At 34.2% G+C, this 17,389-nt stretch overlaps 1 protein-coding gene across 1 annotated transcript in view; it reads right to left on the reverse strand.

The window, feature by feature from the left end:
- Positions 1 to 469: 469 nt before the first annotated feature.
- Positions 470 to 17,389, reverse strand: part of SCN9A (sodium voltage-gated channel alpha subunit 9) — a 128,077-nt gene continuing 111,157 nt past the window's right edge. The window contains exons 25-27 of the mRNA XM_053597667.1: positions 7,947 to 8,051; positions 7,543 to 7,813; positions 470 to 4,857 (exon numbers count right to left, since the gene is read on the reverse strand). Coding sequence (XP_053453642.1) covers positions 3,665 to 4,857; positions 7,543 to 7,813; positions 7,947 to 8,051 — 1,569 coding nt within the window. The 3' untranslated portion in view covers positions 470 to 3,664. The remainder of the gene's footprint in view (positions 4,858 to 7,542; positions 7,814 to 7,946; positions 8,052 to 17,389) is intronic.

The following is a 17,389-nucleotide window of genomic DNA, read 5'->3' on the forward strand; positions in this document are numbered from 1 at the left end:
TTCATGTGGATTGTCTTATTCTATCCTTACTACCATATTGTGAAGCAATACTCTTCTCATTTTACAGACGAGGAAGCTGAAGTTCATGTCTTAATTGGGCTCTAAAAATAGTTCTGATTCTAGAACCCAACCTCATGGTCATTATTTATGCCATACCATCTCTCAGTGCTATTACATATGAACAAGTATTCATAGTTTTGCGGCTAAATAGTGTGTGTATTTTCACTTTTTGTCTCAATTTTCTCCTTTTGCCTAATCTCTGTTGTGAATTTCAAACAATTGCTTTGAATCTCTAGATTTTTTAATCTTTACTTTTCTTATCTAGAAACACTTTTTATGGAGGCTATTTGAAGCTATCTTTCAATCCAAAAATATCTAACAGTTGCTGCAACTTACTCAGATATGCACTGAATTTACCACCATAATATTTTCTCACTTAAACAGAAAATACATGCAAACATGATTTTTGTGACTTTTATTTTCAGGTTCTATTACAATGTGTAACTCTCAAGTTTACTATAATATAATTTATAACAAACTGAAACATTTTAAGCATTCATAGAACTATGAAATTTATGAAGAAGTCTATGTAAACAGCATTATTATATCCATGACCATTTATTTTTATGAAGCAAAGTTTGACTGTTTTCATCAAGAATATAACATAGTATATCAAAGATAATAAAAAAAATTGGCAGACTCTGTACATAGGTCCTAAACCCAGTCCAATTACTTGGTCATCCCAATGGTACATGGCCCCCTTTTCATTATTTTCATTGACATTTCTCTAAAATTCCTATCTAAAATTGCTTTATTTACATATGCATTTTATTTTCACTCTTTTTAATAAAGCTTTCAAAACTCTATAAAATCGTGCTAAGCATATCAAGTTGAGACTTTCAACAATCAGCATTAGGAAACATCCTATAATTAACTTAAGTTGTTTGCAAAGTAGGTAACAGTCAAAAAGCTAAAATGAGATTCTCCCATTTTCATCCAAATAGCGTATGGATTCATGTTCAAATCTGTTATTTTCCTTCTTATTCTAATTTAAATTTTGTAGCATAATCACATTTCTGTATAATTAGGTGTAGTAAATTTGGTAATTACATAATTTTAACATTAGTATGACAGTGTCTTCTGAGGGGTAATATTTCATAATCACTTCAAATAGTAATCTACATGAAAAGTCTAATTTTACTTCATTTTTACTTAATAAGCTCTAAGTTTCAAATATTGTTTTTATCGATAAGAAGTCACAATTAGATATTCCTGAACAAATATACACACACACATATACATATACCCTCCCGCACATATATAAAACCTGACCATGTTTTAATTTTAAAAAAATTATTGGTTAGCATGAAATAGATTCAGCATGAAATAAGAAAAACTTTGTAAGTTTTTAAATGCTAAGAGAAATTCTGTTGAGGAACCATTTGTCAGTATTTTTTATTTTACGTAAAAACCAGGCAATGTAAAAACACTAATAGTAAATCACACATAAAGCTGCCCACGAAACATTTTTTCATACTGTGTTATATAAATATTCACAATACAGTTATATTTATATGGATTTAGAGTAATGAGGATAGATTAATTTCAAATTTAAGGTTATATCAATTGCTTAATTCCCTTTGTGTTAAAAATCTTACAAATGTAGTATATTGTATGGGTTGCTAATGACATTGTCAAAATCTGTTTTTAACAGGCTTAGCAGGATGTTATGCAATGTTTACACAGTTTAGGAAAACACTGCATGGTACCTTTCATTTAAATAAAAACTGGTTCAAAAAACCTACGGTAAATCATTAAACAGCGGCATAAAGACTCTTTGGACCTAGACTTCATTTTGCACATACCTTATGACAAATATCTAGAGGTAAGAATCTCTTATATGAATGATGCAAAATATACCACATTTAAAAACATCCTATACTTGTTTTGTTCTCTGCCCATATTTCTATAGGTGTGTATAAATTTTCTTTCTTTTCAGCTAGCCAGAACAGCAAAAAATGTGTGCTTCAAGCACTAATAAAACTTTTCAATGTAAAAAAATGGTGAAATATATTTTATACATTTATTTCAAAAACTCTCACAGAATCTTTCAAATAACACTACTTTCTACTTGTCCAGCTCAGTTTTGCCCGTGCATGTAGAAGAAAAATGTCATAGTCCTGAGTAAACTCATGAAAAATGTATTGGGGCCGCTTCTTTTCAAATTATTATTAGTGAAACTTTTCTTAAAAAAAAAATAGACATGCAATCCTTGGTAAAATGACAGTAGCTAATAAACAATGGATACGTGCTTGATAAATTATAAGCCCAGGCTACTTTACTGAGTAATGCAAACTTTACTTCAAATCACAGAATTATGGGAGAAAGTGACATCCTCGTTTTATAGATGAAAGAAAAGAGATCCAAAAGGATTATTTCCATAATTTAGGAAAGTAAATTAGTGGCAAGAAAGCAAATTGGCAACAATCCCTATTTCAATGTTCTTTCATCCTATTAAACATAAATATATGTCGAAAACCTGCTGTATATTATGACTTGAACTTTTGACAAACACAGTTAGGATGGTACTCAGATGATGCGGTAAATACTGTGCCCAAGTCACCTGCTCATACATGTACCATGGCCAAACCACTAACTGCATATCAGCAAGAATTTCATTGAAGAAAAACATCAACTTTGCTTACAGCTATACTATATGATGACTAAACAATACTGCATGAGAAAGTAGGAGTTGTGATGAAAGAGATTAAGAGTTAGGCCATTATCAGCATTTTGGGGTGGCACAGTCCGGGTTAGGTTATATAAATAATAGTAAATAGAGCTTTGTCAATTGATTCTTCTTAATTATCTTCATTTTTTTCTTTTGTGGAATTTATATGTACTTAGAATGATTTCTCAGGTTTGTGGATATTGTCTGATCAAAGAGGGATATACAAAAAGACTATAAAACAATAAATATCCTGGTTGGTATGTGGGTCAAGATGAATGAAAAGTATTTGTTGAAATGAACAGCATACATGATTTTAATCCCATGGCATTTTTATAGGCACATATAAATGGGTTCTGGTGCAATGTAGAATGAATTTAAGCACCTCAAAATATAGAATAACCTCTCTACATGAATAGAAAAGTCATGCTTCCTAATAACAACATATTTTAACTAAACATTCATTACTGATGTTCATTTTTCTATCAAGCATTTCATTGCAAAGCCAAAGCCAAGGCAAAATACTTTTGATTTCCAAATAATATATATTTTTGTATTTGTGGTGTGTGTGTGTATGTCTGGATTTTTGTATTTACATGATGAACAGGAATAATTATAATCTAGTGAATAAAGATGACAAGTGCAATGTATAAATTTTCTACATGATCTTCTATTAAAAACAGAAAAGTTAAATCACCTTTGTTTGCTATAATCAACAATCCCTATAGAGTTACTCTTAAAATTCTTATAGAATTGTCAATGCAAAAATAGCCATCTGCTAAAGCTGCCCATCTATCTTAGAGTATGTGAGCTATAGTGACTGCACTGCCTTTGAGAAGATCTTGATAAAAAAGGTTTTGGCATAGACCTCTTCAAGAGTCTTAACACAAATAAATCACTTTCACAAAGTGTAAACAATATGTTAAAAATGAAAATCTACTTTTTTCTTTCCTTGCTATCTTTTCCTTTGTCTTCCTTTTCTGTTCTGTCTTTTTCATATTTCTCTTTGTCTGGCTTTGTTACACTATCATAGGAAGGAGGGGAGATGGTGGAAGGAGTTGCATCCGTGTTTTCTAGACTTGAGTTCTTATTAACATTATCTAACACCATATCTTCTTTATTGGGAAACTCATCATCTCTGTCTCCATCTTTTATGTATATGCTTGATATATTTTTGACATTTTTCTGTAAGCAGTAACGTCTGTAAGCACGCTGAATGACAATAGCAGACACATCCTCTTGTTTTCGCTTTAGTGTAGTTGTGATAGGTTCATAGGACACTTTAGAAGGATTTGCAGACATGAACCTTTCTTCCATCTGTGAACGAAGAGAATCCATTTCTCCACCTTCACCCAAAACACGCTTTGTGAAAGCAAATAAGATGTCAAGACAGTGGATCCGGTCGCCACTGACCATGGGCAGATCCATGGCAATGAGCTGGACTTTGTTTGGTTTTGCTATGAGAAGAGGAGGATCCAGGGCAGCTGCAAAGTCAGACAGTTTGCTATATTCTATGAACTGGGTCGCATCAGGATCGAACTTCTCCCAAACCTCATAGAACATCTCAAAGTCATCCTCACTCAAAGGCTCAGTACTTTCTTCAGTAGCGACACTGAAGTTCTCCAGGATGACCGCGATGTACATGTTCACCACAACTAGAAAAGATATGATGATGTAACTGACAAAATAGAAAATCCCCACAGATGGGTTCCCACAGTCTCCTTCAACTGAGCTTCCAGGATGAACCTTTTTGGGGTCACAGTCGGGTGGCTCGCTGTTGAGAATAGGTGCTAGCAATCCATCCCAGCCAGCAGAGGTGGTAATTTGGAAAAGACAGATCATGCTGTTGCCAAAGGTCTCAAAATTGAACATGTCATTAATTCCAGCTTCCTTCTTAACATAGGCGAAGTTGGACATTCCAAAGATGGCGTAGATGAACATGACCAGGAAGAGCAGGAGGCCGATGTTGAACAGCGCAGGGAGGGACATCATCAAAGCAAAGAGCAGGGTGCGGATCCCCTTTGCTCCTTTGATCAGACGCAGGATGCGGCCAATCCTGGCAAGACGGATCACACGGAACAGGGTGGGGGACACAAAGTATTTTTTTATCATCTCGGCAAGAAACATACCTATATGAGGGGGGAAGAAATAAAAATGAAATATTTAAATATCCATGCTACAGAAAATCATGACTCTAAACATTTTATCTGTTATCTTATTTCTTACAAATTCGAGACTGTTATATTGAATGCAGTTTCTTCACAAAAGATCAAGCAATTCTAAAGGGAAATGATTAGAATTACCATTGTGACATTTTCCCCTCTTTACGAAGTTCATGAATCTTTTTGATTTACTTCACACTTCATATGTGTATATATAATTATAAGGATAATACCTACTCATGGAGAATACTTAAGCAACACAGTATAATGCTAAAAAGGAAATATAAATCACCCAAAATGTCACCAACTATAATTGTTATCAGTTTTTGTTGAAGATCACTCTAGACATCTTTTATCTGTAAGCACATGCACACAAACACAGATACACACGCACACAGGCAGACACACAAATGCAATCATGTCAGTTTTCTTTGCAACCTGTTATAATCACTTCATAGTCAGGGAGATGTTTTCATACAAATGAAATGAAATAATTTCTTATACTTTTATAATGTTCTGTCAAAATAACTACATATTGAAGAATGGCATTTATTCTGTTTCGTTTTAGGCTGAAATGAATATCTAAATAGGTATATTTTTCCTAGTTGAATAACTATTTTATTGATAATATATTAATGTAAGTTGAATCAAACAGTATATTTAAATTTTTTACATATTGCTGAAGCTATTTTCAGAAAGTCTATACTAATTAACGTTCCTCATAGCAGTATGTGAACGTGCTTATAGCCTAAGTGAGGACTAACTAGTACTGGCTGTTACCACTCTTCTTTACAATTTTTATCAGAAAATATTTATGACCTTTTGAGAAAATCTACCTTTGTGATTTCTTTGCATATTTTGGAAAAAAAATCCACATTTCTTCCTTGTTTACTAGATAGTCTGTATCCTTATTGGAGGTTTTAAAATTTCTCTGTGTTTTTGGCCTTGTAGGGTCTTGCTCATTTTGCTATCAGGGTGTTTGCTACTTTTTAACTAAATTTAAAAAAAAAACAACGATTTTCTATTGAAATTATTGTCCTTTTCTTGGCCTTAACTGTTAGATAAAATTCTTCATTTTTTTTTTTATGTAGTGAATTTTATCCTAATTTAAATCAATTGAGCTTTTATTTTTAAACATTTTTATTTAGCATCAATATTGTAATAGTCTTAATATCTAGCAACATAAGTCATCACTCATCACCCTAATTTTTCTTCCAGATGAATTTTAGAATCATTTAGAGTTATATTATCGATTTATCACTCTGCTACATAAACATTCATTTTATAATAATTATAAAAGAGAATTTTCTTCAAATGCATTTTCTACCTTTTTGTCCATGCATAATTATTAATTATATGTACTTTAAAGTTTCTAACTTCTGAACTGTAATTAAATCTCTTTTTAGTTGTTTCTCTTTCATTTTAAAGAATCCCATTATATGATGAAAAGAAAGATAACATTCTCCGCTCGGCAGCAGTAGCTCCGTGAGTAGGGTGCTGGCCGCATACACTGAACTGGCGGGTTCAAGCCTGGTCCGAGACCGGCTAAAACAACAATGACAACTGCAACCAAGAAATAGCTGGGCGTTGTGGTGGGTGCCTGTAGTCCCAGCTACATGGGAAACTGAGGAAAGAAAATCGCTTAAGCCCAGGAGTTTGAGGTTGCTGTGGGCTGTGACAACATGACACTCTACTGAGAGTGACAAAGTAAGACTCCGTCTCAAAAAAGAAAAGAAAAAAGATAACGTTCTCCAGTGTTTAAAATGTACTTCTTTGTTTGTTAAATCTACATTCATCAGCCAATACTTTTAAAAATAGAAGTGATAGAAAGACACTCTTTTCTTCTTTTAACTTAATGGAAATGGATTATTGTTAATAGTGTGAAATTCCTTCCTAAATTTTAATTAGTTTTCTTATATCTTAAATTTAGCAATACCTCTGGTAATAATATTCTTTTTTTAAATGTTGATTTTAAATGCGTCATCTTTTGTTATGTGGCACTCAATGTTGTGTTTCTAGATTATGTAATTTTTAACCTTTTTAAACCAGTTTGATCATCTGCAGGTTCATATTAAATGATCTCCAAAATCTCTCCCCATTTACTATTTATACTTTTAAAAATAAAAATGATCTTAAACTACTGGGTAAGATATGTAAAGATAATGAAAAAATTAGAAAATAGAAAAGCAGCTATAATAATGGAAGGGGAGGAAGTATAAAATCATGACTGTGATTGGTTGAGAAATGATTGCCATTTTATAGACATGCCAAATATTAAACCATTGAAACACAACTGGCATTTCCTGAGACCCTAACTTCCCATTAAATTTTGGACAAATTTTCACACAGTCACATATATTCTGGCTATTGAAATTACCATTATCATAGTCAAAGGACCTGAAGTGATTTCAGATTCTGCACTGGTCTTCCAAGAAACATTTACATTATATAAACATGATAGCTAGCTTTGTGAAGGGTAATATTGGACAATAAACATCAACAAGTATAATGTCCTTCCAACGTTTTTACTGTTCCTTAACTCATCCATTTTACTCAAAAGCAAATTTATGTTCAAGAATTTGGAAACCTCTCTTAGCAACCAGTGGAGTTTAGTTTTATTCAAAATAAAATATGAATAATAAATGATCTTACCAACAAAAGAGAGAATCACAACCACAAAATCAAAAATATTCCATCCTACAGTGAAGTAGTAGTGTCTAAGGGAGATCAGTTTGAGCACACATTCTCCAGTGAAAAGGATGATAAAAACCACATTTATCCAGTATAAAACATTAGTCATTTCTTCACCTTGATCCTCCTTTTCAACCATCATGGTTACCATATTGAGGCAGATAAGAACCATGATAGTGATATCAAAAGCTTGAGTTGTTACTATATCAAATATACATCCTTGGAATTTGTTCTACAAAGAAACAAGAATAATAAGGAATGTAGAATAAATTTTTCAAGTAGAATCCACAAATTAAAAGATGTTCACTACAAATTAATAAAAAATAACATGAAAATTTCCACACTGAAGATAATTTTTACTTTACCCCTGGCCGAGGAATTGGCTTTTGTGGTTTCTTGGACCCCAACTTTTTCATTGCATTATAGTATTTCTTCTGTTCTTCTGTCATAAAGATGTCTTGACCTCCAAGGTAAATCAATAAAAAATAAATCTAGTTAAAACCGGAATTATTGTATAGATCTTTTTTCACATCATTAAGACAGATTATAATATAGTAATATAGAAATAAAATATATTTTTTTACATTAATGATAGGTATAAATAAAATTTGGGTATTAATAGATGATATAGAAAAATGACTTTCCAAACATATGTTATGTTCATATAAAATATATGTATTATATATAATAAGAATAGGCTTCATTCTTTTGTGTGCTAAACAGTATTGCTTTACATTATGTAATATTATTTTATTTTATCTACCATTTTTCTTAGCATGCATTTTACGGTTAAATAAAAATAAATTTAGAAAGGGTTATAAAAATTAAAAATAGTAAGTATCTTCTTTAATGATTTGATTAATATTTAAGAATGTTATAAAGAGCAGAGGCTAAAATCAATAGCCGAAATAGTATTAAATTATATTCATTTTAATATACCATCATTCCTTTAACAGAAAAAAAATGGATATAAAATAAATACATAGCACACATTTCTATACATATGTATTTCAAGAAACGCTTTGACCACCATCTTAATTTTAAATAAAAGAATTTTCACATTAATATTTTATTGGTTGTCAAAAATATGCATGATAGAGTTCTGGGTACTTTGGAAATTATCAATCATTAGTCTTGAACTGAAGGAATTTCCAACTGATTACGTAAAAGGAAATACAACTTTTAAGATTCAATAGCAAAAATCTAATATCTATATGAGATTTTTAAAATCTTTTCCACACTGGAAATGCCTAAATCTCACAAAGGGATGCTAAAAGATTTGGTTACTCATTTAAGCTATGCTCATTTTTTAAAATTACCTGTAACTTTTACAGAATTAAAAGTTTTATATTTATAAATTTATATTTATATATTTTATATTGCTCTATAATATAAACTTTCTCAGTCACCCAGGAGTGGGAAGCTGCAGCCTTCTAGTTGCAAACTTGTTCTTGTTTAAGCACCAAAGGAGTCAAGAAAAGCTTCTTCTTTCTCTGCCTCACCCTTTTAAATGAAAGGATTTGTTATGTAAAATTTGGATTCAGTCAAAAGGCCAAATTCAAAGACCAGAAAGGCCACAAATTTGCTTAAGGCTGCACTTGTGGGATAAAACTAAGAGGCGATTATAAAATGCTCCAATAAAAAACTTTTGTGATTTTTTGTTTACTATAGCTTTTAAAAGCCTTTTTCCAAAATGTACCCTTTTAAATGCTAGGTGGAAGAAGGTATTGTATAACTCAGGCTGGTCGTTTACTATGTTACCCTGTCTCATATGTCAATGCTGCTGTTTTATAGTAGTTAAGACTGTTACATCATCTTTGTTCAAATTCTATCTCTGCTGTCCTTTGTCAAGTTTCTTAAATCATTAAGTAAAATCATCTCATCCTTATAAGAGTAAATACCACATTTGTTTCTGAGAGGATCATTTGAAATAACGCCAGCAAAACACTTAACATAATATTTTATATAGGGCAAATCCTCAACAAATTTTAGTTACTATTATTATTATTGTTATTAACCTTCCTAAAAAGGTTATAGTTATTGAAAAGTGTTGTTGTTACATTCAGAATTTACTTGTAGTTGCTCATATCTGTACAGGAATTTGTGTTACTATATTCCTTTATACCTTGAAATCACTAATAACTTATGTTTTAATTTTCAGTATGTTTAATTAACTATTAAATTCCAATTACCACATGAACTTATTCAAAATGAAAATACAGCTATGAAAATACAACTGCCAAAGTGGGATTAGTTATTTAGAAAGAGTAGTTGTGAGAGCCATAAGCTGGGATCAAAGTGTTGAAGTTAAAAACAATTAAGGGGCATCATTTTATTGAGGAAATAATATGGCTTTGAAGTGAAACAGACCTCTGAACCCTAACTGCCAGTAACCTGTTACTTGGTTTGAAACAATTTACCTGTACTCTATAGGTGCATGGTTATACACTTATACAAAGATATCACTTTCAAGAGAGGACGAAGGACTCTCCAATGTTTCTACTTTTTAATGTATTGTACCAGGGGCCAGTATATCTCTTTCTGCATTTGGAGCACCAATGGAATCAGCATAATTTAAACACATAGTACAGCTAAGGAAAAGGAAGAGGGTCAGGTAGATTGCAGTTTGAGAGGCTCTCAGAATATCTAGCCAGGCTGACTAGCAGAGGTCTTTATCTGTCAAAGATAGTCAGTAAAGACTGGGACAGGTGCCTATTTCTTTAAATGCACAGATACTCATGCAAAGCTGTAAGGAACACGAAGAATTGGGAAACATGACAAAATCTAAGGAAAACATAAATCTCCAGTAATTGACCCAAAGAAAACCAAGAGCTGTGAATTGCCTAAAAACGAATTAAAGGATTATTTTAATCAAGAACAGTGGGTTACCAGTGATAACCAGAAAGCACAGATGGACAACTAAACAAAATGGGAATATCAACAAAAAGACAGAAACTACAAAAAAGAACCAAGTAGAAAATCTGTAACTGAAAAATATAATAACACAACGAAAAAATCCACTAGATGGATTCAACAGTACACTTGATCAAACAGAAGAGTCAATGAACTCAAACACAGATCACATGAAATTAATAAGTCAGAAGACCAAGAGGAAAAACATAATGAAAAAGAATCAAGAAAGATTGAGAGACTTATGTGACATCACCAAGCAAAACAATATATACTTTATAAAATTCTCCAGAGGAAGAGAGAAAAGGGTAGAAAACTTACTTAAAGAAATAATGACTAAAAGTTTCCTGTATTTGGGAAGACAAATCTACATCCAAATTCACAAAGCTCAAAGAATCCTAAATAGGACAGATCAAAGGAGACTACACCAGACACACTATAAATCAGATTGTCAAAAATGAAAGACAGCTGCGACTGCGACCGGCACCCGCCCGGACCTCTGTAAGAGCTGCGCCACCCAGACCTCCATAAGAACTGCACCGTGACCGCAATCAGCGCCCACTCGGACCTCGGTAAGAGCTACACTGGGACCCCCGACTGCGACCCGCGCCCAATGGGCCTCTGCGTGCCCTGACCAGGAACTGCGGGAGCCGCGCAAACCTGTGTCCTGCCTTCTGTACCTTCCCTGCCTCCACACGGGCCTGCTCATTGGACCAGGGACTCTGGTAGCTGCATGCCCTCTGGAGCCCTCCCTGCCTGTGCACTGAGCCCTTCTCCTGGCCAGAGACTGCTGGAGCCTTCGGTTCTCTGTGCCACAGTCACTGGGCACCAGGCACTCCCAGAACCGTGTGCACCACCCCTCACCCTGTTGTTGGATCCAGTGTGTCACACTCCGGGACTGCTTATACAACCAGAAATCCCTGGTGTGGGCAGCCTCAGAGGAACTACACAGGGTCACTCCCTACAAAGATCCAGCAACAATAGAGTGATCCCGCTGGGGTCTAATCTTGGAGAGACACCTCCTCAAGTCTGAGGACCGCCAGAGGCAATGGTGAAAAACAATCATGAGGCAAAATCAACAGAAAAACTCTGGCAATATGAATAATCAGAGTAGATCAACTCCTCCAAGGATCAATGGGGCAGACACAGCACAATATCCCACAGCACAAGATAGGAAAGATCAAAGGAGACTATACCAGACACATTATAAATCAGATTGTCAAAAATGAAAGACAGGTTGGCTGACTGGATACAAAAACTAAGCCAGATATCTGCTGCATACAAGAATCTCATCTTACATTAAAAGACAAATATAGACTCAAGGTGAAGGGATGGTTACCTATACTCCAGGCAAATGGAAAGCAGAAAAAAAGCAGGTGTTCAATCCTATTTGTGGATGCAATAGGCTTTAAACCAACCAACATAAGGAAGGATAAGGATGGAAACTTCATACTTGTTAAAGGTAATACTCAATATGATGAGATTTCAATTATTAATATTTATGCACTCAACCAGAATGCACCTCAATTTATAAGAGAAACTCTAACAGACATGACCAACTTGATTTCCTCCAGTTCCATAGTAGTTGGAGATTTTAACACCCCTTTAGCAGTGCTGGATAGATCCTCCAAAAAGAAGCTAAGCAAAGAAATTTTAGATTTAAACTCAACCATTCAACATCTGGACTTAACAGATATCTACAGAACAAATCATCCCAACAAAACTGAATACACATTTTTCTCATCAGCCCACAGAACATACTCCAAAATCGACCACATCCTAGGCCACAAATCTAACCTTAGAAAATTTATAAAAATTGAAATTATTCCTTACATCTTCTCAGACCATCATGGAATAAAAGTTGAACTCATTAACAACAGAAATCTGCATACCCATACAAAAACATGGAAACTAAACAACCTTATGCTGAAGGATAGATGGGTTATAGACGAGATTAAGAAGGAAATCACCAAATTTTTGGAAAAAAAACAACAATCAAGACATGAATTATCAGAACCTCTGGGATACGGCAAAGGCAGTCCTAAGAGGGAAATTTATAGCACTGCAAGCCTTCCTGAAGAAAATGGCAAGAGAGGAAGTTAATAACTTAATAGCACATTTCAAGCAACTGGAGAAGGAAGAACATACCAACCCAAAACCCAGCAGAAGAAAAGAAATAACCAAAATCAGAGCACAATTAAATGAAATTGAAAACAAAAGAATTATACAACAGATCAATAAATCCAAAAGTTGGTTTTTTGAAAAGATCAATAAAATAGATAAACCTTTGGCCAACCTAACAAGGAAAAAAAGAGTAAAATCCCTAATTTCATCAATCAGAAATGGTAACAATAAAATAACAACAGACCCCTCAGAAATTCAAAAAATCCTTAATGAAAACTACAAGAAACTCTACTCTCAGAAATATGAAAATCTGAAAGAAATCGACCAATACCTGGAAGTATGCCACCTACCAAGACTTAGCCAGAATGAAGTGGAAATGTTGAACAGGCCTATATCAAGTTCTGAAATAGCATCAACTAACAAAATCTCCCTAAAAAGAAAAGCCCAGGACCAGATGGCTTTATGTCAGAATTCTACCAAACCTTTAAAGAAGAACTAGTACCTATATTACTAAACCTCTTCCAAAATACAGAAAAAGAAGGAATAGTACCCAATACATTCTACGAAGCAAACATCACCTTGATCTCCAAACCAGGGAAAGACCCAAAAGAAAAGAAAATTATAGACCAATATCACTAATGAATATTGATGCAAAAATATTCAATAAGATCCTAACAAACAGAATCCAACAACACATCAAAAAAATTATACACCATGACCAAATGGGATTTATCCCAGGGTCTCAAGGCTGGTTCAATATACGTAAATCTATAAATTTAATTCAGCACATAAACAAACTAAAAAATAAAGACCATATGATTCTCTCAACTGACACAGAAAAAGCTTTTGATAATATCCAGCATCCCTTCATGATCAGAACACTTAAGAAAATTGGTGTAGAAGTGATAATTCTTAAACTAATAGAGGCCATCTACAGCAAACCCACAGCCAATATTGTATTGAATGGAGTTAAATTGAAATAATTTCCACTCAGATCAGGAACCAGGCAAGGTTGCCCATTGTCTCCATTACTCTTTAACATTGTAATGCAAGGTTTAGCCATTGCAATTAGGGAGGAAAAGGCGATCAAAGGTATCCACATAGGGTCAGAAGAGATCAAACTTTCACTCTTCACAGATGATGTGATTGTATATCTGGAAAATACTAGGGATTCTGCTACAAAACTTTTAGAAGTGATCAAGGAATACAGCAATGTCTCGGGCTACAAAATCAACACCCATAAATCTGTAGCCTTTATATATATCAACAATAACCAAGTCGAAAAAAACAGTCAAGGACTCTATTCCTTTCACAGTAGTGCCAAGAAGATGAAATATTTGGGAGTAGACCTTACAAAGGATGTGAAAGATCTCTACAAAGAGAACTATAAACTTTAAGAAAAGAAATAGCTGAAGATGTTAACAAATGGAAAAACGTACCATGCTCATGGCTGGGAAGAATCAACATTGTTAAAATGTCTATACTACCCAAAGCAATATATAATTTTAATGCAATTCCTATTAAAGCTCCATTGTCATATTTTGAATATCTTGAAAAAATAATACTTCATTTTATATGGAATCAGAAAAAACCTCGAATAGCCAAAACATTACTCAGAAATAAAAACAAAGCAGGAGGAATCATGCTACCAGACCTGAGACTGTACTATAAATCGATAGTGATCAAAACAGCATGGTACTGGCAAAAAAAAAGAGAAGTAGATGTCTGGAACAGAATAGAGAACCAAGAGAGGAATCCAGCTACTTACCTTATTTGATCTTTGACAAGCCAATTAAAAACATTCAGTGGGGAAAAGATTCCCTATTTAACAAATGGTGCTGGGTGAACTGGCTGGCAACCTGTAGAAGATTGAAACTGGACTGACACCTTTCACCATTAACTAAGATAGACTTTCACTGGATAAAAGATTTAAACTTAAGACATGAAAATATAAAAATACTTGAAGAAAGTGCAGGGAAAACTCTTGAAGGAATTGGCCTGGGTGAATATTTTATGAGGAGAACTCCCCAGGCAATTGAAGCAGTATCAAAAATACATTACTGGGACCTGATCAAACTAAAAAGCTTCTGCACAGCCAAGAACATAGTAAGTAAGCAAGCAGACAGCCCTCAGAATGGGAGAAAATATTTGCAGGTTATACCTCTGATAAAGGTTTAATAACCAGAATCCACAGAGAACTCAAATGTATTAGCAAGAAATGAACACGTGATCTCATCTCAGGGTGGGCAAGGGACTTGAAGAGAAACTTCTCTAAAGAAGACAGACGCACGATCTACAAACACATGAAAAAAAGCTCATCATCCTTAATCATCAGAGAAATGCAAATCAAAACTACTTTGAGATATCACCTAACCCCAGTAAGAGTAGTCCACATAATAAAATCCCAAAACCAGAGATGTTGGCGTGGATGTGAAGAGAAGGGCACACTTCTACACTGCTGGTGGGAATACACACTAATATGTTCCTTCTGGAAGGATTTTTGGAGAATACTTAGGAACCTAAAAATAGACCTGCCATTCGATCCTATAATTCCTTTACTAGGTTTATACCCAAAAGACCAAAAATCACAATATAACAAAGACATCTGTACCAGAATGTTTATTGCAGCCCAATTCATAATTGCTAAGTCATGGAAGAAGCCCAAGTGCCCATCGACCCACGAATGGTCTAGCAAATTGTGGTACATGTATATCATGGAATATTATGCAGCCTTAAAGAAAGATGGAGACTTTACCTCTTTCATGTTTACATGGATGGAGCTGGAACATATTCTTCTTAGCAAAGTATCTCAGGAATGGAAGAAAAAAGTATCCAATGTACTCAGCCCTACTATGAAGCTAAATTATAGCTTTCACATGAAGGTTATAACCCAACTATAGCACAAGAATATGGGGAAAGGGCCAAGGAAGGGGAAGGGGGGGGTTAGTGTGGAAGGAGGGTAATGGGTGGGGCCATACCTATGGTGCATCTTAGAATGGGTACAGGCGAAACTTACTAAATACAGAATACAAATGTCTACATATAATAACTAAGAAAATGCCATGAAGGCTACATTGAACAGTTTGATGAGAATATTTCAGCTTGTATATGAAACCAGCACATTGTATCCCTTGATTGCACTAAAGTACACAGCTATGATTTAACAATAAAAAAATAATGTGATTGATATAGTGAAAAAAAGAAAGAAAACTTTGAAAACAGCAAGAAAAAGTGATTTATTTCATACAAAAGGGACCTCATAAAATTAAGAGCAGATTTATCAGTAGTAACTTTGAAAGCCAAAGGGAGTGAAATAGTATGTTCAAAATGCAGGAAGAAAAAAAAAACTTGTCAGCCAAGAATACTGTATATGGGAAAACTTGTAGCAGCCTATCTAGCACATGGAAAGGAGTAGCAAGCTAGAACCTCAGGACCCTAAGTAATCATAATCATAAAAAACATCTTGATGAAACGGGCATGAGGAGGGATTTGGCTCTCCCAACCAACATGAGAGCTCATGAGACGAGAGCATTAGTGATTGGCAGTCTCTATACCTGTGGTCTTAAGAGCCACAGGATTGTGTCCATGTTAGGCTGATGGAAAAATCAGTGGGGGGCTTACATACATTCTTTCAAGAACCTACTCACTCTGTTGCTTCTCCTGCCTGCAGAGTGCCTGCACGCATCTCTCTGCTAAAGACTGCTAAGACTTATTCTTCTAAGACTGCTTCTTTCCCTCAAAGACTGTTTATCTCTCTCTTTCTCCCTTCAGCTAAAGCAAATAGTTCTCAGGCACCTAAGAGCAATTCTTCCTGAGCTAGATAGCAAAGTGGTGTGCCTCAGGAACCTAGATAAGCTGGGGCTAGAGATCTGGCTGGTCCCTAGCCCCAACCAGTGGTAACCAGAAAAATTGTCCCTCAAAATGAACAAAAAAGAAAGATTGCCTAGGTAAACAAATGATGAGAGAGTTCACTAGCCTAGTATTACAAGAAATGATAACGGTATTTCTTGAAGTTGAAACAAAAGGATGCTAAACCACCCCACAAGAGTACTTGAGTGTATACATCTCATTTATAAAGCATAAATATATAGATAAACACAGAATACTGTACGACTTTAATGGTGGTATATAAGTCACTTTAATTCTAATATAGTTTAAAAAGTATTAGGAATACCTATCACTACCAAAAATTGTTAATAGATACACACTGTAAAAAGATGAAAATTGTAACACTAATACTGAATAGTGTAAGGGAGTATTAAAAGTGTAGAATTTTTTTTAATATGATTAAAGTTATTATCATCTTAAAGTAAACCATAAGACACTTGAGATTACCTCATGGTAACCACAAAGAAAATACTTATAGAAAAAACACAAAAGAAAAAGAGAGGGTAATCAATAAAAATGTCATTAACTCACAAAGGAAGACAGTAATAAATGAAAAGATAGACAAAGTTACACAGTGCATCTTACAAGGGTACAAGTGAAATTTACTAAATGTAGAATACAAATGTCTTAACACAATAACCAAGAAACTACTTTGAGATATCACCTAACTCCAGTAAGATTAGCCCACATCACAAAATCCCAAAACCAGAGATATTGGCATGGATGTGGAGAAAAGGGAACACTTCTACATTGCTTGTGGGAATGCAAACTAATGCATTTCTTTTGAAAAGATGTTTGGAGAACACTTAGAGATCTAAAAATAGACCTGCCATTCGATCCTACAATTCCTCTACCTGATATATATCCAGAAGATCAAAAATCACAT

This window comes from Nycticebus coucang, chromosome 7, assembly GCF_027406575.1.
Source record: "Nycticebus coucang isolate mNycCou1 chromosome 7, mNycCou1.pri, whole genome shotgun sequence".
Taxonomy (NCBI): domain Eukaryota; kingdom Metazoa; phylum Chordata; class Mammalia; order Primates; family Lorisidae; genus Nycticebus; species Nycticebus coucang.